The 21,929-nt window shown below is 45.6% G+C and overlaps 1 protein-coding gene across 6 annotated transcripts in view; it reads left to right on the top strand.

Moving 5' to 3' along the window:
- LOC143767949 (uncharacterized) overlaps positions 1-21,929 on the top strand; it is a 133,370-nt gene that overhangs the window by 33,408 nt on the left and 78,033 nt on the right. For 5 of the 6 annotated variants that reach the window (XM_077256500.1, XM_077256498.1, XM_077256499.1 and 2 more), the window contains exon 7: positions 576-2,325. The exons of the other annotated variant lie outside the window; for it this stretch is intronic. In XM_077256500.1, coding sequence (XP_077112615.1) covers positions 576-2,113 — 1,538 coding nt within the window. In that variant the 3' untranslated portion in view covers positions 2,114-2,325. Of the gene's footprint in view, positions 1-575; positions 2,326-21,929 lie in introns of those variants that run through there. 6 annotated transcript variants of the gene reach the window in all.

Raw genomic sequence — 21,929 nt, 5'->3', positions numbered from 1 at the left:
TTAGTATGAACATGTGATCTGTTGTACATCTTGTTACGGTTAATAAAAATGTATCTGATTAAAAAATATTTGGTGCATTCCGATTCGCTAAAACAGGGAGCAGATTACTGCAGCTGAAAGCACACATACCCATACTGCCAGACTGGATGGTACTACAGATGCCAGGCACCCTAATCTTAGTGGCTGGGCAGAGCGTGCACCGCCAAGAGCTTCTGGTTCCAACCCCACCTCTGTTACCAGCATTGCCTGCAGAATGAGTAAGGCCGCGTCTGGTGTCCGAAGCAAACATTGCAGGAGCAGATACCAGAGGAGATGGGGCACACCATTTGCAGAATCCCTAATATGATAAAATTGCAGAAAACCACAGCGGATGAAATCCTAATAAAATGACTCCATTTTGTAAATTATAACCCTCAATGAATTAATCTATAGGAATAGTGACTATTTTGACTCCACTGGCAGTTTCCATATATTTGCATAACTTGCTATTTTTAGAGACCATTTAAGTAGAAATGTTAAGTATAGAATTCAAGGATATTTTATTCTAAAATAATACTTAGTTTTATTCTTGGCAGATGACCATACCAGGAGGTCAGCAGGACAGCTGACATCTTCAATGTTTAAATCAGATGATCTTGAGATCCCACAGGATACAATTGAAGTAAATGCCATTACTCAAGATATACCATCGTCCCTTCACAGCAAAGATCTGTCATCTGATCCTTTGGAACAGGTCCTGTCTTCTGGTTCATTACCGACTGCTAAGGAAAATCAAAGTCACAAATCAACCATACAAAAACGAACAGCTCCTAAAGCAATGAAGACATTTTCATTTTCAGAATATGGAAATAGGACTTTTCAAGGGGAAAACTTTCTTAAACAACAAAACCTTCACAAAACAGACAGTAGATTTTCTTGTTCCAAGTGTGGGAGATGTTTTACCAAGAAATCATGTCTTCTTAGTCACCAGAGAATTCACACAGGGGAGAAGCCTTTTTCATGTTCAGAATGTGGAAAATGTTTTATTCGGAAAGAGCATCTTGTTACCCACCAAAGAACTCACACAGGAGAGAAGCCTTTTTCCTGTTCAGAATGTGGAAAATGTTTTCTAGATAAATCAGTTCTTGTCAGACATCATAGAGCTCACACAGGGGAGAAGCGTTTTTCCTGTTCAGAATGTGGGAAATGTTTTAGCCAGAAAGCGAGTCTTGTTAGCCACCAGAATACCCACACAGGGGAGAAGCCTTTTTTCTGTTCAGAATGTGGGAAATGTTTTGGGCATAAATCAAATCTTGTCAAACATCATAGATCACACACAGGGGAGAAGCCTTTTTCCTGTTCAGTATGTGGGAAATGTTTTGCAGATAAAAACGTTCTTATCACACATCACAGATCTCACACAGGGGAGAAGCCTTTTACCTGTTCAGAATGTGGGAAATGTTTTAACCACAAAGGGCATCTTATTACCCACAGAAGAACTCACACAGGGGATAAGCCTTTTTCCTGTTCAGAATGTGGGAAATGTTTTAACAAAAAGGCAAATCTTGTTAACCACCAGAAAACCCACACAGGGGAGAAGCCTTTTTCCTGTTCAGAATGTGGGAAATGTTTTAACCAAAAAGTGTATCTTGTTAGCCACCAGAAAACCCACACAGGGGAGAAGCCTTTTTCCTGTTCAGAATGTGGGAAATATTTTAACAAAAAGGCAAATCTTGTTAACCACCAGAAAACCCACACAGGGGAGAAGCCTTTTTCCTGTTCAGAATGTGGGAAATGTTTTAAACGCAAAACGGATCTTGCTAGCCACCAGAAAATCCACACAGGGGAGAAACCTTATTCATGTTCAGAATGTGATAAATGTTTTTACAGGAAAGCGCATCTTGTTAGCCACCAAAGAACTCACACAGTAGAGAAGCCTGTAGAGAAGCCTTTTTCCTGTTCAGAATGTGGGAAATGTTTTCTACATAAATCAGCTCTTGTCAGACATCATAGATCTCACACAGGGAAGAAGCCTTTTTCCTGTTCAGAATGTGGGAAATGTTTTAACCACAAAGCGAATCTTGTTAGCCACCAGAAAAGCCACATAGGGGAGAAGCCATTTTCATGTTCATAATGTGGAAAAATGTTTTGTGAAGAAACCATCTCTTTCTAGCCACCAAAGAATTCACACCGGGGAGAAGCTTTATGTTCTTAAATTTTTTATTATTTTTTTTTAACCATAAAATTTTTATTTTATTAAACATTGTATAACAAAACAGGGTCGTACAAGTATTTAGTTTCTGTATAGTATGCATGAACAATAAACGATATAAACGATGTAAACGATATGAGGCTATAAATGACCTTAATGCTACAAAGACGTAAATGACAAAGACAAGACAATAAGGGGTGGAAGGGAGGGAGGAAGAAAGGGGAAAAACCTCAGTTAAATCGACTAATCAAATCCGAACTCAGCCGCACTACAGGTCGGATCCCGCTGCATAATAATCCCACGGGGACCATATCGCCTGGAAGCGCACCACCGAGTCATTTAGTGTTGTGAATTTGCTTTTTGCTCCCTCTAGTGGTTACTAGTTTTTTGACTCTGGTTTTTCTGTCATTCCTTTTATCCGCACCTGGGTCGTTAGTTAGGGGTGTTGCTATATAAGCTCCCTGGACCTTCAGTTCAATGCCTGGCAACGTAGTTATCAGAGCTAGTCTGCTGTGCTCTTGTCTACTGATCCTGGTTCCAGTTATTTCAGCTAAGTCTGCCTTTTGCTTTGCTATTTGTTTTGGTTTTGTATTTTTGTCCAGCTTGTTCTAAATCTATATCCTGACCTTTGCTGGAAGCTCTAGGGGGCTGGTGTTCTCCCCCCGGACCGTTAGACGGTTCGGGGGTTCTTGAATTTCCAGTGTGGATTTTGATAGGGTTTTTGTTGACCATATAAGTTACCTTTCTTTATTCTGCTATCAGTAAGCGGGCCTCTCTGTGCTAAACCTGGTTCATTTCTGTGTTTGTCATTTCCTCTTACCTCACCGTCATTATTTGTGGGGGGCTTCTATCCAGCTTTGGGGTCCCCTTCTCTGGAGGCAAGAAAGGTCTTTGTTTTCCTCTACTAGGGGTAGCTAGATTCTCCGGCTGGCGCGTGTCATCTAGAATCAACGTAGGAATGATCCCCGGCTACTTCTAGTGTTGGCGTTAGGAGTAGATATATGGTCAACCCAGTTACCACTGCCCTATGAGCTGGATTTTTGTATTCTGCAGACTTCCACGTTCCTCTGAGACCCTCGCCATTGGGGTCATAACAGTTTGCCAGGCCGGTATTAAATGTTTAATGCATTGCAGAAGAGGGATTATAAGAAAGAAGATTCAGAGTTTTTTTTTTTCTTCTTCCCCTTTACCTCAGAGTGGCTATGCTTGCTGCAGACATGAATGTCCAGACCTTGATTACAAGTGTGGACCAGCTGGCTACTCGTGTGCAGGGCATACAAGACTATGTTATCAGAAATCCTAGGTCAGAACCTAAAATACCGATTCCTGAACTGTTTTCCGGAGACAGGTTTAAGTTTAGGAATTTCGTGAATAATTGTAAATTGTTTTTGTCCCTGAGACCCTGTTCATCTGGAGATTCTGCTCAGCAAGTAAAAATTGTTATTTCGTTCTTACGGGGCGACCCTCAGGATTGGGCTTTTTCGCTGGCGCCAGGAGATCCGGCATTGGCTGATCTTGATGCGTTTTTTCTGGCGCTCGGTTTACTTTATGAGGAACCCAATCTTGAGATTCAGGCAGAAAAGGCCTTGCTGGCTATGTCTCAGGGGCAGGACGAGGCTGAAGTGTATTGCCAAAAATTTCGGAAATGGTCCGTGCTGACACATTGGAACGAGTGTGCACTGGCCGCTAATTTTAGAAATGGCCTTTCTGAAGCCATTAAGAATGTTATGGTGGGTTTTCCCATTCCCACAGGTCTGAATGATACTATGGCACTGGCTATTCAAATTGACCGGCGGTTGCGGGAGCGCAAAACCGCAAATTCCCTCATGGTGTTGTCTGAACAGACACCTGATTTAATGCAATGTGATAGAATCCTGACTAGAAATGAGCGGAAAATTCATAGACGCCGGAATGGCTTGTGCTACTACTGTGGTGATTCTACACATGTTATCTCAGCATGCTCTAAACGTATAGCTAAGGTTGTTAGTCCTGTCACCGTTGGTAATTTGCAACCTAAATTTATTCTGTCTGTAACTTTGATTTGCTCACTGTCATCTTATCCTGTCATGGCGTTTGTAGATTCAGGTGCTGCCCTGAGTCTCATGGATCTCTCATTTGCTAAGCGCTGTGGTTTTACTCTTGAACCATTAGAAAATCCTATTCCTCTTAGGGGTATTGATGCTACACCATTGGCAGCAAATAAACCGCAGTATTGGACACAGGTTACCATGTGCATGACTCCTGAACACCGCGAGGTGATACGTTTCCTGGTTTTACATAAAATGCATGATTTGGTTGTTTTAGGGCTGCCATGGTTACAGACCCATAATCCAGTCCTGGACTGGAAGGCTATGTCAGTCTCAAGTTGGGGCTGTCGTGGTATTCATGGGGATTCCCTGCCTGTGTCTATTGCTTCTTCTACGCCTTCGGAAGTTCCGGAGTATTTGTCTGATTATCAGGATGTCTTCAGTGAGTCTGAGTCCAGTGCACTGCCTCCTCATAGGGAATGTGACTGTGCAATAGATTTGATTCCAGGCAGTAAATTTCCTAAGGGAAGACTGTTTAATCTGTCGGTACCTGAACATACCGCTATGCGTTCATATATCAAGGAGTCTCTGGAGAAAGGACATATTCGTCCGTCTTCTTCCCCTCTTGGTGCGGGATTCTTTTTTGTGGCAAAAAAGGACGGATCTTTGAGACCTTGTATTGATTATCGGCTTTTAAATAAGATCACTGTCAAATTTCAGTATCCTTTACCGCTGTTGTCTGACTTGTTTGCCCGGATTAAGGGTGCCAAGTGGTTCACCAAGATAGACCTTCGTGGTGCGTACAACCTTGTGCGCATTAAGCAAGGTGATGAATGGAAAACCGCATTCAATACGCCCGAAGGTCATTTTGAGTACTTGGTGATGCCTTTTGGGCTCTCCAATGCGCCTTCAGTTTTTCAGTCCTTTATGCATGACATTTTCCGGAAGTATCTGGATAAATTTTTGATTGTTTATCTGGATGATATTTTGGTTTTTTCTGATAATTGGGATTCGCATGTGGAGCAGGTCAGGTTGGTCTTTAAAATTTTGCGTGAAAATTCTTTGTTTGTCAAGGGCTCAAAGTGTCTCTTTGGTGTACAGAAGGTTCCCTTTTTGGGGTTCATTTTTTCCCCTTCTGCTGTGGAGATGGACCCAGTCAAGGTCCGAGCTATTCTTGATTGGACTCAGCCCTCGTCAGTTAAGAGTCTTCAGAAGTTCTTGGGCTTCGCTAACTTCTACCGTCGTTTTATCGCTAATTTTTCTAGCATTGTGAAACCTTTGACGGATATGACCAAGAAGGGCTCCGATGTAGCTAACTGGGCTCCTGCTGCCGTGGAGGCTTTCCAGGAGTTGAAACGCCGGTTTACTTCGGCGCCTGTTTTGTGCCAGCCTGACGTCTCACTTCCCTTTCAGGTTGAGGTGGATGCTTCGGAGATTGGGGCAGGGGCCGTTTTGTCGCAGAGAGGCCCTGGTTGCTCTGTTATGAAACCTTGTGCCTTTTTCTCTAGGAAGTTTTCGCCTGCCGAGTGAAATTATGATGTGGGCAATCGGGAGTTGTTGGCCATGAAATGGGCATTTGAGGAGTGGCGTCATTGGCTCGAGGGTGCTAAGCATCGTGTGGTGGTCTTGACTGATCACAAAAATCTGATGTATCTCGAGTCTGCTAAACGCCTTAATCCGAGACAGGCCCGCTGTTCATTGTTTTTCTCCCGCTTTGATTTTGTTGTCTCGTATTTACCAGGTTCAAAGAATGTGAAGGCCGATGCTCTTTCTAGGAGCTTTGTGCCTGATGCTCCTGGAGTCGCTGATCCTGTTGGTATTCTTAAAGATGGAGTTATCTTGTCAGCTATTTCTCCGGATCTGCGACGTGTGTTGCAGAGATTTCAGGCTGATAGGCCTGAGTCTTGTCCACCTGACAGACTGTTTGTCCCGGATAAGTGGACCAGCAGAGTCATTTCCGAGGTTCATTCCTCGGTGTTGGCAGGTCACCCGGGAATTTTTGGCACCAGAGATCTGGTGGCCAGGTCCTTTTGGTGGCCTTCCTTGTCAAAGGATGTGCGGTCATTTGTGCAGTCCTGTGGGACTTGTGCTCGAGCTAAGCCTTGCTGTTCTCGTGCCAGCGGTTTGCTCTTGCCCTTGCCTGTCCCGAAGAGACCTTGGACACATATCTCCATGGATTTCATTTCTGATCTTCCGCTATCTCAGGGCATGTCCGTTATCTGGGTGATATGTGATCGCTTCTCCAAGATGGTCCATTTGGTTCCTTTGCCTAAGCTGCCTTCCTCTTCCGATCTGGTTCCTGTGTTTTTCCAGAACGTGGTTCGTTTGCACGGCATCCCTGAGAATATTGTGTCAGACAGAGGATCCCAGTTCGTTTCCAGGTTCTGGCGATCCTTTTGTAGTAGGATGGGCATTGATTTGTCTTTTTCGTCTGCTTTCCATCCTCAGACTAATGGACAGACGGAGCGAACCAATCAGACTTTGGAGGCTTATTTGAGGTGTTTTGTCTCTGCTGATCAGGACGATTGGGTGACATTCTTGCCGTTGGCTGAGTTTGCCCTTAATAATCGGGCTAGTTCCGCCACCTTGGTTTCGCCTTTTTTCTGCAACTCTGGTTTCCATCCTCGCTTTTCTTCGGGTCATGTGGAGCCTTCTGACTGTCCTGGGGTGGATTCTGTGGTGGATAGGTTGCAGCAGATCTGGAATCATGTGGTGGACAACTTGAAGTTGTCACAGGAGAAGGCTCAGCGCTTTGCCAACCGCCGCCGCGGTGTGGGTCCCCGACTACGCGTTGGGGATTTGGTATGGCTTTCTTCCCGCTTTGTTCCTATGAAGGTCTCCTCTCCCAAATTTAAACCTCGTTTTATTGGGCCTTACAAGATATTGGAAATCCTTAATCCTGTATCTTTTCGTCTGGATCTTCCTGTGTCGTTTGCTATTCACAATGTATTTCATAGGTCCTTGTTGCGGCGGTACATTGTGCCTGTAGTTCCTTCTGCTGAGCCTCCTGCTCCGGTGTTGGTTGAGGGCGAGTTGGAGTACGTGATGGAGAAGATCTTGGATTCTCGCCTCTCCAGGCGGAGGCTTCAGTACCTGGTCAAGTGGAAGGGCTATGGTCAGGAGGATAATTCCTGGGTGGTCGCCTCTGATGTTCATGCGGCCGATTTAGTTCGTGCCTTTCATGCCGCTCATCCTGATCGCCCTGGTGGTCGTGGTGAGGGTTCGGTGACCCCTCACTAAGGGGGGGGTACTGTTGTGAATTTGCTTTTTGCTCCCTCTAGTGGTTACTAGTTTTTTGACTCTGGTTTTTCTGTCATTCCTTTTATCCGCACCTGGGTCGTTAGTTAGGGGTGTTGCTATATAAGCTCCCTGGACCTTCAGTTCAATGCCTGGCAACGTAGTTATCAGAGCTAGTCTGCTGTGCTCTTGTCTACTGATCCTGGTTCCAGTTATTTCAGCTAAGTCTGCCTTTTGCTTTGCTATTTGTTTTGGTTTTGTATTTTTGTCCAGCTTGTTCCAAATCTATATCCTGACCTTTGCTGGAAGCTCTAGGGGGCTGGTGTTCTCCCCCCGGACCGTTAGACGGTTCGGGGGTTCTTGAATTTCCAGTGTGGATTTTGATAGGGTTTTTGTTGACCATATAAGTTACCTTTCTTTATTCTGCTATCAGTAAGCGGGCCTCTCTGTGCTAAACCTGGTTCATTTCTGTGTTTGTCATTTCCTCTTACCTCACCGTCATTATTTGTGGGGGGCTTCTATCCAGCTTTGGGGTCCCCTTCTCTGGAGGCAAGAAAGGTCTTTGTTTTCCTCTACTAGGGGTAGCTAGATTCTCCGGCTGGCGCGTGTCATCTAGAATCAACGTAGGAATGATCCCCGGCTACTTCTAGTGTTGGCGTTAGGAGTAGATATATGGTCAACCCAGTTACCACTGCCCTATGAGCTGGATTTTTGTATTCTGCAGACTTCCACGTTCCTCTGAGACCCTCGCCATTGGGGTCATAACAATTTAGTAAGGCTGTAAGGTGTTTCATCCTTCTGACATCCATGATCCGTCTAGTGAGGATCTGAAGCGAAGGGGGACTTGGCTGCTTCCAAAGACGCACAATCAGGCATCTGGCCGCCGTAAGGATATGTTGCATTAATCTATTGGAGAGTTTGCCCATACCCGGTGCCCCGTGACCCAGGAGAAGCACAAGCGGGTTTAGTTCTATATCTGTATGTAATAACTTGTCAATGAGGGACTTAGCTTGACCCCAAAAGGGCACAATTCTTGCTTGGGCATGACCAAAATATGTGCATGAGGGACCCAGTGCCTCCCCCACATCTCCAACAGGAGGGAGGGACAGAGGGATTCAGTCCATGCAGAAACTCTGGAGTGTGATACCAGTGCATTAGTATCTTATAAATATTTTCTTTATAGAAAAGTACATACTGATGATTTTGCAGCATTCCTCCAAATGACAGACCACTCTCGGGGAGAAATTCGCCGCTCCAGGGCGGCCTCCCACTTACGCATATATAGAAAAGATTCACCAGACGCATCCCGTGGATCCGATAGAAGGTTGTAAATTTCTGAAATCAGACCCCTGCTGTCCATGCCCCTCCTGCGAATTTTCTCGAAATCCGTGGGGATCGAAGCTCCCGCTTTACCATATAGGGAGTTAGCAAAATCTCTGATTTATAGGTATTGAAAGAATTCCCTGTTGGAAATCGAGAAATGTTGCTTAAGATAATCAAAGGAGTGAATCTCCATGGTCTCCCCATCTATAATATCCGCAAATCTAAATAGACCCGCTTTAAGCCAGGGGTGAACCATAGGAGACTCTAAACTGCTTGGGAGCTGTGGATGGTAGATGAAGGACACCAGGGGGGATGTTATGATCCGGTGACCTTGGAGCCGCATGAAACTTTCCCTGGAGTTGGTGGAACCTATACTGACCGTAAATCCTGAACTAACCCGCAACTAGACGTAGCCGTGGGGTGTGCCTAACATGAACCTAGACACCTCGACACAGCCAGAGGACTAAATACACCTGTAGATGGAAATAGGAATGCTATCTTGCCTCAGAGCAGACCCCCAAAGGATAGGCAGCCCCCCACGAATAATGGCTGTGAGTAGAAGAATAGACACACGCAGGTACAAAACAGGATTTAGCAAAAGAGGCCACTCTAGCTAAATAGGAAAGGATAGGACAGATTACTAGGCGGTCAGTATTAAAACCCTTCCAAAAATATCCACAGCAGATAATTCAAAAAGTTCCACAATCTAACTAAAGACATGGAATGTATATCTGCCACTCCAGAGAATCCAACAAGACTGAGAAAATACTGGCACAATCTAAGCTGGACAAGAAAACACAAAGAATAGCACTGAATTGTGAAGCACACAGCATGTGTGCCACAGAAAAAAAAACTCAGACACTTATCTTTGCTGATTTTGCAGAGCAGAAAGGCAGGAGGAACCAGGCAGAGGTCCATAACCTCCCAAGAACAATTGACAACTGGCAAGGACAAATGAATCCTGCACGCCTAAATATCCCAGTCAGAACTGCAATCAGCAGATACACCTGACCAGGGCTGCAACTCAGGGGCAACTGCATTACCACCTACAACCACCGGAGGGAGCCCAAAAGCAGAATTCACAACAGTACCCCCCCTTGAGGAGGGGTCACCGAACCCTCACCAGAGCCGCCAGGCCGATCAGGACGAGCCAGATGAAAGGCACGGACCAAATCAGCAGCATGGACATCAGAAGCAAAAACCCAAGAATTATCCTCCTGGCCATAACCCTTTCATTTGACAAGGTACTGAAGCCTCCGCCTCGAAAAACGAGAATCCAAAATCTTCTCAACCACATACTCCAACTCCCCATCAACCAAAACAGGGGCCGGAGGATCAACAGAGGGAACAACGGGCACCACATATTTCCGCAATAAAGATCTATGGAAGACATTATGGATAGCAAAAGAGGCCGGAAGCGCCAATTGAAAAGACACCGGATTAATAATCTCAGAAATCCTATAAGGACCAATACACCGAGGCTTAAACTTAGGGGAAGAGACCTTCATAGGAACATGACGGGAAGACAACCAAACCAAATCCCCAACCCGAAGCCGGGAACCAACACACCGATGACGGTTAGCAAAACGTTGAGCCTCCTCCTGAGACAACACCAAATTGTCCACCACATGAGCCCAAATCTGCTGCAACCTGTCACTCACAGAATCCACACCAGGACAGTCGGAAGGCTCTACCTGCCCAGAAGAAAAACGAGGATGAAAACCAAAATTACATAAAAAAGGCGAAACCAAAGTAGCCGAACTAGCCCGATTATTAAGGGCAAACTCGGCCAATGGCAAAAAGGCCACACAATCATCCTCATCGGCAGACACAAAGCATCTCAAATAAGTCTCCAAAGTCTGATTAGTTTGCTTGGTCTGGCCATTTGAGGATGAAATGCAGAAGAAAAAGACAAATCAATGCCCAGCCTAGCACAAAAGGCCCGCCAAAACCTAGAAACAAACTGGGAACCTCTGTCGGACACAATATTCTCCGGAATAGCATGCAAACGAACCACATGCTGAAAAAACAACGGAACCAACTCTGAAGAGGAAGGCAATTTAGGCAAAGGCACCAAATGAACCATCTTAGAAAACCGGTCACAAACAACCCAGATAACCGACATCCTCTGGGAAACCGGAAGATCAGAAATAAAATCCATAGAAATATGCGTCCAGGGCCTCTCAGGGACCGGCAATGGCAAAAGTAACCCATTAGCACGGGAACAACAAGGCTTGGCCCGCGCACAAGTCCCACAGGACTGCACAAAAGAACGCACATCACGTGACAACGAAGGCCACCAAAAGGACCTACCAACCAAATCTCTGGTACCAAAAATACCAGGATGACCAGCCAACACAGAACAGTGAACCTCAGAAATCACTCTACTAGTCCATCTGTCAGGAACAAACAATTTCCCCACAGGACAGCGGTCAGGTTTGTCAGCCTGAAATTCCTGAAGAACCCGCCGTAAATCAGGGGAAATGGCAGAAAGGACCACCCCTTCTTTCAGAATGCCGACCGGTTCAAGGACCTCAGGAGAATCAGGCAAAAAACTCCTAGAAAGGGCATCAGCCTTAATATTCTTAGGACCCGGAAGATACGAAACCACGAAATCAAAACGGGAGAAAAACAAGGACCATCGAGCCTGTCTAGGACTCAGCCGTTTGGCAGACTTGAGGTAAATCAAATTCTTATGATCGGTCAGGACCACAATTCAGTGCTTAGCTCCCTCAAGCCAATGTCACCACTCCTCAAACGCCCACTTCATAGCCAACAACTCCCGATTGCCGACATCATAATTGCGTTCAGCAGGCGAAAACTTGCGGGAGAAGAAGGCACACGGTTTCATCAAAGAACCAACAGAATTCCTCTGAGACAAAATGGCCCCTGCCCCAATCTCAGAAGCGTCAACCTCAACCTGAAACGGAAGAGAAACTTCTGGTTGGCGCAACACCGGAGCAGAAGTAAATCGGCGTTTAAGATCCTGAAAGGCAGAGACAGCTGCAGAGGACCAATTCGCCACATCAGCACCTTTTTTCATCAAATCAGTCAAGGGGTTAACCACGCTGGAGAAGTTAGCAATGAAACGGCGATAAAAATTAGCAAAGCCCAAAAATTTCTGAAGGCTCTTCACGGATGTAGGTTGAATCCAATCATGAATGGCCTGAACCTTAACAGGATCCATCTCCATAGATGAGGGAGAAAAAATAAAGCCCAAAAAAGAAACCTTCTGCACCCCAAAGAGACACTTAGACCCCTTCACAAACAAAGCATTGTCACGAAGGATCTGAAATACCATCCTGACCTGTTCCACATGAGACTTCCAATCATCGGAGAAAATCAAAATATCGTCCAAATATACAATCAAGAATTTATCAATATAAGGCCGGAAGATATCATGCATGAAGGATTGAAAAACAGATGGAGTGTTAGTGAGCCCGAATGGCATCACAAGGTATTCTAAATGGCCTTCGGGCGTATTAAACGCAGTTTTCCATTCATCACCCTGCTTAATACGAACAAGATAATATGCCCCCCGAAGGTCAATCTTCGTAAACCAACTAGCCCCCTTAATCCTAGCAAATAAATCGGAAAGCAAAGGTAAAGGGTATTGAAACTTGACCGTGATCTTATTCAACAGGCGATAATCAATACAAGGTCTCAAGGAGCCATCCTTCTTAGCAACAAAGAAAAAACCTGCTCCCAACGGTGAAGAAGATGGCCGAATATGCCCTTTCTCCAAATACTACTTAACATAACTTTGCATGGCGGTATGTTCAGGCACAGACAGGTTGAAAAGTCGGCCTTTAGGAAACTTACTGCCAGGAATCAAGTCTATCACACAATCACAGTCCCTGTGCGGTGGAAGGGAACTGGAGTTGGGCTCATCAAATACATCCTGAAAATCAGACAAAAACTCTGGAATTTCAGAAGAGGAAGAAGAGGAGATTGACATCAACGGAACATCATTATGAACCCCCTGACAACCCCAACTAGTCACAGACATAGATTTCCAATCCAACACAGGATTATGTACCTGCAACCACGGGAAACCCAGCACGATAACATCATGCAAATTAAGCAACACCAGAAATCGACAATCTTCCTGATGGCTGGCGCCATGTGCATGGTCACCTGTGTCCAAAACTGGGGCTTATTTTTAGCCAAAGGTGTAGCATCAATCCCCCTTAAAGGGATAGGGTTCTGCAAAGGCTGCAAGGGAAAACCACAACGCCTGGCAAACTCAAAATCCATTAAGTTCAAGGCGGCACCTGAATCCACAAACGCCATGACAGAAAATGATGATAATGAGCAGATCAGGGACACCGATAACAGAAATTTAGGTTGTACAGTACTGATAGTAAATGAACTAGCAATCCTTTTTGTCCGCTTAGGGCAGACTGAAATTACATGAGAAGAATCGCCACAATGACTTTGCTCTAAGGACGACGCCACAGCGCGTACAGTTTGACGCTCCCGCAAGTGCCAATCAATCTGAATGGCCAGAGACATTGAATCACTCAGACCGGAAGGCGTGGGAAACCCCACCATAACATATTTAACGGATTCAGAAAGACCCTTTCTGAAAATTGCCGCGAAAGCATCATCATTCCATGAGACAGGGCCAACAAGGTTTTCTCCGCTTGATCCACAGAATTCGGTTCATCATATAATAATCCTAAAGCCTGAAAAAAGGAATCTACATTAAGCAAGGCAGGATTCCCAGATTCCAGGGAAAATGCCCAATCCTGAGGATCGCCACGCAGCAGGGAGATGACAATTTTAACCTGCTGAATAGAATCACCGGAGGATCGCGGTCTCAGAGCAAAAAACAGTTTACAATTGTTTTTAAAACCCCAAAATTTGGACCTATCACCAAAAAAAAAAAATCAGGAGTAGGAATCTTCGGCTCTAAAGCAGGAGTCTGAACAATATAATCAGAAATACCCTGTACCCTAGCAGCAAGCTGGTCTACACAAGAAGCTAATTCCTGAACATCCATGCTGGCACAAGACTCCTCAGCTACCAATAGATAAAGAGGGAAAAAAAAGATAAAACAGACTACAGAAAAAAAAAAATGGCTCAACACCTTTCTTCCCTTCTTCTGAGATGCATTTAACTCATTATGGGCCAGTTGTACTGTTATGATCCGGTGACCTTGGAGCCGCATGAAACTTTCTCTGGAGTTGGTGAAACCTATACTGACCGCAAATCCTGAACTAACACCGCAACTAGAAGTAGCCGTGGGGTGTGCCTAACACAAACCTAGACACCTCGACACAGCCGGAGGACTAAATACCCCTATAGATGGAACTAGGAATGCTATCTTGCCTCAGAGCAGACCCCCAAAGGATAGGCAGCCCCCCGAATAATGACTGTGGGTAGGAGAAGAATAGACACACGCAGGTAGAAAACAGGATTTAGCAAAAGAGGCCACTCTAGCTAAATAGGAAAGGATGGGACAGATTACTAGGCGGTCAGTATAAGGCCGGCGTCACACTCGGCGTAAGACAATACGCCACGTATTTTACGGCCGTAATACGGCCGAAATACGGTGAAATGTTCCCAAAATAGTGATCCGTAGTCAGGGTGTGTCAGCGTATTTTGCGCATGGCATCCTCCGTATGTAATCCGTATGGCATCCGTACTGCGAGATTTTTGCGCAGGCTTGCAAAACCGACATCTAATGGATTTATGTGCTCAAATGTTCATTAAAACATATATACAGTATATATATATATATATATGTCATTGAGACACATATATATATATTCTGTATTTAGATTTCATTCAGCGCGATATCTGTGAACAGCCGGTAATTCAATTGCCGGCTTTTCATTTCTCCTGCACAAACCCGACATGATATGAGACATGGTTTACATATAGTAAACCATCTCATATCCCCTTTTTTTTTGCATATTCCACACTACTAATGTTAGTAGTGTGTATGTGCAAAATTTCAGCGCTGTAGCTGCTAAAATAAAGGGTTAAATGGCGGAAAAAATTGGCGTGGGCTCCCGCGCAATTTTCTCCGCCAGAGCGGTAAAGCCAGTGACTGAGGGCAGATATTAATAGCCTGGAGAGGGTCCATGGTTATTGCCCCCCCCGTGGCTAAAAACATCTGCCCCCAGCCACCCCAGAAAAGGCACATCTGGAAGATGCGCCTATTCTGGCACTTGGCCACTCTCTTCCCACTCCCTGTAGCGGTGGGATATGGGGTAATGAAGGGTTAATGCCACCTTGCTATTGGAAGGTGACATTAAGCCAGATTAATGATGGAGAGGCGTCAATTATGACACCTATCCATTATTAATCCAATTGTAGGAAAGGGTTAAAAAACACACACACACATGATTGAAAAGTATTTTAATGAAATAAACACAGCGGTTGTTGTAATAATTTATTGTTCTCTCAAATCCATTTGCAGTCCCTCGCTTGGCAACATAATAAACGCACAAGATACATACCTTCTGCTGTCAGATCAGGTCCCACGATGTAATCCATCTGAAGGGGTTAACTAATATTACAAGCAGGAGCCCTGCAAATGCAGCTGTGCTCCGTGCTTGTAATTCCCCTGCGAATGAATGAAATGTAGGTCATTGACCTACATTTCATTCATTCGCGGTGAGGCGCCCTCTGGTGGATGTTCTCATGAACTGCAGCCTGGGAACTTTTTCCCACGCTCCAGGTCATATGAGGACATCCACCAGGGGGCGCATCACCGCGAATGAATGAAATGTAGGTCAATGACCTACATTTCATTCATTCGCAGGGGAATTACAAGCACGGAGCACAGCTGCATTTGCAGGGCTCCTGCTTGTAATATTAGTTAACCCCTTCAGATGGATTACATCGTGGGACCTGATCTGACAGCAGAAGGTATGTATCTTGTGCGTTTATTATGTTGCCAAGCGAGGGACTGCAAATGGATTTGAGAGAACAATAAATTATTACAACAACCGCTGTGTTTATTTCATTAAAATACTTTTCAATCATGTGTGTGTGTGTTTTTTAACCCTTTCCTACAATTGGATTAATAATGGATAGGTGTCATAATTGACGCCTCTCCATCATTAATCTGGCTTAATGTCACCTTCCAATAGCAAGGTGGCATTAACCCTTCATTACCCCATATCCCACCGCTACAGGGAGTGGGAAGAGAGTGGCCAAGTGCCAGAATAGGCGCATCTTCCAGATGTGCCTTTTCTGGGGTGGCTGGGGGCAGATGTTTTTAGCCACGGGGGGGCCAATAACCATGGACCCTCTCCAGGCTATTAATATCTGCCCTCAGTCACTGGCTTTACCGCTCTGGCGGAGAAAATTGCGCGGGAGCCCACGCCAATTTTTTCCGCCATTTAACCCTTTATTTTAGCAGCTACAGCGCTGAAATTTTGCACATACACACTACTAACATTAGTAGTGTGGAATATGCAAAAAAAGGGGGATATGAGATGGTTTACTGTATGTAAACCATGTCTCATATCCTGTCGGGTTTGAGCAGGAGAAATGAAAAGCCGGCAATTGAATTACCGACTTTTCACTAACAGCGCTGCGTATTTCTCGCAAGTCACACTGCAGGTCCGTGTGGAATCCGTATTTTTCTCGCCCCCATAGACTTTCATTGGCGATTTTTTTGCGCAGTACGCTGACAAACGCAGCATGCTGCGATTTTGTACGGCCGTAGAAAGCCGTATAATACTGAACCGTAATATACGGCTAATAGGAGCAGCCCCATTGAGAATAATTGTGCCGTATGTTATGCGAGTTTTACGGACGTAGTTTCTGCGCTCTTACGTCCGTAAAACTCGCCAGTGTGACGCCGGCCTTAAAACTCTTCCAAAAATATCCACAGCAGATAATACAAAAAGTTCCACAATCTAACTAAAGACATGGAATGTATATCTGCCACTCCAGAGAATCCAACAAGACTGAGAAAATACTGACACAATCTAAGCTGGACAAGAAAACACAAACAATAGCACTGAATTGTGAAGCACACAGCATGTGTGCCACAGAAAAAAAAAACCAGACACTTATCTTTGCTGATTTGGCAGAAAGGCAGGAGGAACCAGGCAGAGGTCCATAACCTCCCAAGAACAATTGACAACTGACAAGGACAAATGAATCCTGCACGCCTAAATACCCCAGTCAGAACTGCAATCAGCAGATACACCTGACCAGGGCTGCAACTCAGGGGCAACTGCATTACCACCTACAACCACCGGTGGGAACCCAAAAGCAGAATTCACAACAGGGGGAGCAGGGTGACATGAGGGCAAATCTCCGTGCGCAGGCGTTCCAGATGTCACGGGTGGACTGCATGGGGCCTAAAAGGGGCGGAAAGGACTCACATTGTGCTGGCGACCATAAAAGGGAGATAGGGTGTATTGGGGCAAGCCATAATTTCTCTTTTATTCCACCTGCTATAGGCCGATAGGGATGTCCAGCAGGGGATTCTCCTCAGGTGTGTAGCCCAGTAGTATTTAAGAATATTTGGAACAGAAAGCCCTCCCCTGGTCTTATGAGCTGTGAGAACCTCCTTAGCCACTCTGTGGCGCTTTTGTTGCCATATGAATCTAATAATAGCCGCCTGAAGGGACTTCAATTCTGAGACCGGAACTCCAACTGGGAGGGTCTCAAAGGTGTAGATCAATCTGGGTAAAAGACTCATTTTTACCGCCGCTATCCGACTCCCAGAGAGGGAGTGATTGCCATTTAGTCAGGCGGGCTTTTGATTCTTTAAAGAGGGAGGGGAAATTTAGTTTATAGAGGGTCTCTTATGAGGACGTGATATTCACCCCCAGATATTTCACAGCATCCTGTTTCCACCTGAATTTAAAATTCAGGCGTAGGTGGTCCCATACCCCAGGGGGGATGTTCAGTGGCATAGCCTCCGTCTTGCTGGAATTGATTTTATATCCAGATAAGTCCCCATATCTCCTCAAAGCCCTCATGAGGTTCGGAAGAGACACGTGGAGATTAGTGAGCGTCAATAGGACGTCATCAGCAAATAGTGCGATCTTAAAAGATTTATTCCCAACCATCACCCCAGAGATATTGGGGTCCCGCCATATGGACTCTGCCAGGGGCTCTATGCAGAGGTCAAACAGGAGAGGTGACAGAGGGCACCCCTGCCTGGTGCCATTCGATATAGTGAATGGTTTAGATGTACAGAGAGGGAGATTTATGGCCGCTGTAGGGTGGTTATATAGGGATTTCAGCGTGGACAAAAATCCGCCCGAGATGCCAAAGACCCGCATCGTACTAAAAAGGAATGGCCAGGAAAGGCGATCGAAAGCCTTCTCGGCATCAAGGCTCAATACTAGTGTTTACAATTTCTTTCGGTTCGAGACGTCCACCAAGTCCACAACCCTCCTGGTGTTATCACCCCCTTGACGGCATGGAATAAAGCCTACTTGGTCTTTATGAATAATCGAGGGTAGCCATTTATTAAGTCTGAAGGCCAGTAGCTTGGTGAACACCTTCAAATACGAATTCAAAAGGGCTATTGGCCTATAGTTTGCACAGTCCAAGGGGTCCTTAGGTGGCTTTGGAAGGAGGATGAGGTGGGAAAGTAGCATTGTGGACGGGATTGGGTCGCCTTGCAAGGAGTTAAATAATGAGGCCAAGTGGGGAAGAAGTGTTTTGGCAAATGTCTTATAGTAAAAGTACGTCAAACCATCAGGGCCAGGTGACTTTCCCATGGGCAGAGACTCCAAAACCTCCTCCACCTCTTCAGAGGAAACTGCGCTATTTAGAGATTCAATCGCTTCACTAGGTAGGGAGGGGAGATCTAAGGTAGCAAGATAGTCTTCAATAGCCCCTGAACCCTGGGAACCTTCAGCCGATGGGGGACCAAGATTGTATAATTTTTTGTAGAAATTATAAAAAATGTCAGCTATGGCGTTAGGGTGATAGTGCGTCACCCCTGTAGCGTCCCGCAAGGCCTGAGGACATGAAGCCACGGAGCGTTCCTTCAGCTGGCGTGCCAGGAGGGTATGTGCCTTATTGCCCCTTTCATAGAATTTCTGTCTAGAGAAAGTTAGCAGCTTCTCCACCACCGCCAGATCTTTTAATTTATCTCTTAGCCTGACCACCTTTTTCAAAGCGGCCAGAGAGGGAGATTCAGCGAGTGTCCTGGCATTTGTAGTTAATGTATAAAATATGTACCATCATCAAGCATGCCCACGTCCTTGTCCCAGCGCAGCATTCAGTTGTCCATACCTCAGTCCTTGGAACACAAGCAGAAATACGTTGCCAACACCCCACAGGCCACACTACTAAATTCACACATTTCTTGTCTGGTTCCACTCAAAATGTTGCCTTTTAGGCTCGTGTAGACAGAAGATTTACACAACCTGATGGCAGCGGCCATCCCAAGGTACTCTGTCCCCAGCCACCACTATTTCTCCCAGTGTGCCGTACCCCGCATTACACAAGCACGTGTCTGACAAAATTAGCTGTGCCTTCAACAATGCTGTTACTGGGAACTGGACAAGTGCTTCTGGGCAGGGACGGTACATCTCCCTGACGGCACACGAGGTTAACATAGTGGAAGCTGGGACCCATTCGGACCAGGGGATGGAACACGTCCTTCTGTATCCAAGGATTGCGGGCCCTACGTCAATTAGGGTTGCCCCCACAATCTACAGCTCCTGCACCTCCTCTTCAGCCTCCATCTCCGAAATGACCACATCAGTCACAAGCTGGACGCACTGCCTCAGGCAAGCAGCAACAGGCTATGCTGAAGCTAATATGCTTAGGTGACAAAACGCACAATGCTGAAGAGTTGTGAACAGCTCTGAAAGACCAGGCAGATCTGTGGTTAACACCGCTGAACCTACAGCCAGGCATGGTCGTGTGTGACAATGGCCAGAACCTGGTGGCGGCTCTGAGGCACGGCGAGCTCACACACATACCATGCCTGGCCCATGTGCTTAACCCCGTTGTTCAACGGTTTCTCAAAAGCTAGATGGAGCTGCCAGATATGCTTGTGAAAGTACGCCACAGGTGTGCCCATTTTAGAAAATCAGTTATAGCTTCCGCCGCCCTTGCCATGCTTCAGCAGCATTTGCAGCTTCCAGCTCAACGACTGGTGTGTGATGTCCCCACGTGTTGGAACTCTATACTGCAGATGTTGGAAATGATTTGAGAGCAGAAGAAGGCAGTTGTTGACTACCAGCATCAACAAGGCCTTCGGCATTCAGTTCAAACTCCACACATAAGGTCTCCGGAGTGGCCATGGATGTCAGACATATGTACCATCCTACAAAACTTTGAGGACTCCACCAAGATGGTGAGTGGCGATGACTTGGATGGCTTGATGACAGAGAGGAGGAGGAGAGCATGGTCCATTGTGATCTTGGTGAGGACATGGAAGTCTTGCCTGTTAGCAGTCTGGCCCGAATGGCTGACTTTATGTTGTGCTGCCTTTCCCATGACCCTCGTGTACTCAAAATTTTGGGTGACTGTCATTACGGGTTTGTGACCCTTCTAGACCCACCCTACAAGAACTTTTTCAATCTGTTCTTCCAGAGGCAGACAGGTGTACTAAAATGGTGCAGTACCAGTAGGCCCTTGTTGCTTAATTATTAAAAAAAAAATTCCATCTGAAAACGCTGGTGGCAAATGTCACAGTTCGTTGGACAACCAAGAGGTAGAGAGAGACACAACTCCAATCCAGCAGAGGCAGGGGAACACTGGCAAAATTCTGGGAGAGTGTTCTCAGACACTCCCATTGCATTGGCCCTGAGTTGCGGGGTACTTTCACAAGGAGTGCAATGTTTGGGAAGATGCTGAGGGAGTACCTTGCTGATCGTAATAATGGCCTCTGTGAGTCCTTTGTACCTTATAATTATTGGGTATCCAAGCTGGACATGTGGCATGAACAGGCTCTCTCGTCTTGGAGGTCCTGGCCTGCCCTGCACTAGCATTTTGTCAGAGCGGCTTTTTAGTGCCGCTGGTGGAATTGTAACTGATAAGCGCATCCACCTGTCAACTGAAAATGATGACAGGCTGACTGGATTGGGCCAGACTTCTCTACATCAAATGATAACAGCGAAACATAACCTCAAATCCTGTGTCTTTTTTGGAAGGTATATTCCCATGTACCACTTCACTCACACACAAGGGTATACACTTCCTGATTTTCGCTATTTGCTATTATCCTCCTCATCATCCACCACCACCACTATATCACCTTGGAGACCTTGGTCTGTGATGCAACAGCCACATTATTGTTTTAAACGGTGTTTATGATGCCCATAAAAAAATGTTTACACAGTATGTTCATGTGTACCCCCCAGGGGGAAATGTTTGTCAGCCCATATACTTAGTGTATGGGTATTAAAAGTATAGGAGACCCTCTCCTTTAAATTGGGAAAATATTTTTAGGAGGCCATCCTCCAAATTTCTTCCAAGGGGGATTGGGGTGCATCCAAAACTGCAACAGGCCTTGCATTCACTTTATGGGCAAACTTTGTGGGAGTAAAAAAATCATAATAATGGGAACTTTGGTTTCATGTGGCCATCCAGGACGTCTGTTCAATGGGTCATTGGGGTGCGTCCAAATTTGGGGCAGGCCTTGCATTCAATGCATAGGCAATAACAGTATAGGAGACACACTGTTTAATAGTGGGAACAACAACGCATATCCAGCTGAAGGCTCTCTAAGAATAGTTAGGACCAACTGCTGTCCCTTTAAGAATATTAAAATCCACCTAATACCCGTCCTTCTTTAACAGTCCCTCCTTCATAAATGGTAACAGGATGTGTCTGATGATGTGTCACACACCACATGTCCAGCTAAGATTGTAAAATGTTAAAATGTCATTTCCCAGTGAATGCATTTGTCTTGGTTGAAAGCATGGGCAGACATACCACCGGTTGCAGCTGCATCGGGGCCCGGAGGCTCCAGGGGGCCCCTGCAGGATGACTAATAATGAGGGCAATCTGGCCAGTTTATCTCTTACATAGCGTATTCTTGTTATTTTTTTTTATTCACAGCGCCCTCTTTTATTACATAGTCCCCTCTCTCGTTAGAAATAAAATGAAATAGAAATAAAATGACTACTGATGGAGGAGCCGGTGACCAGACTACCAGTCCATCAGCTCCTCTTTTAGAAAAGAAGCTTTCCCATGCACCATCA

This window comes from Ranitomeya variabilis, chromosome 4, assembly GCF_051348905.1.
Source record: "Ranitomeya variabilis isolate aRanVar5 chromosome 4, aRanVar5.hap1, whole genome shotgun sequence".
NCBI lineage: Eukaryota > Metazoa > Chordata > Amphibia > Anura > Dendrobatidae > Ranitomeya > Ranitomeya variabilis.
Note: the sequence above shows the minus strand (reverse complement) of the source record. Positions and strands in the feature narration are given on the sequence as shown.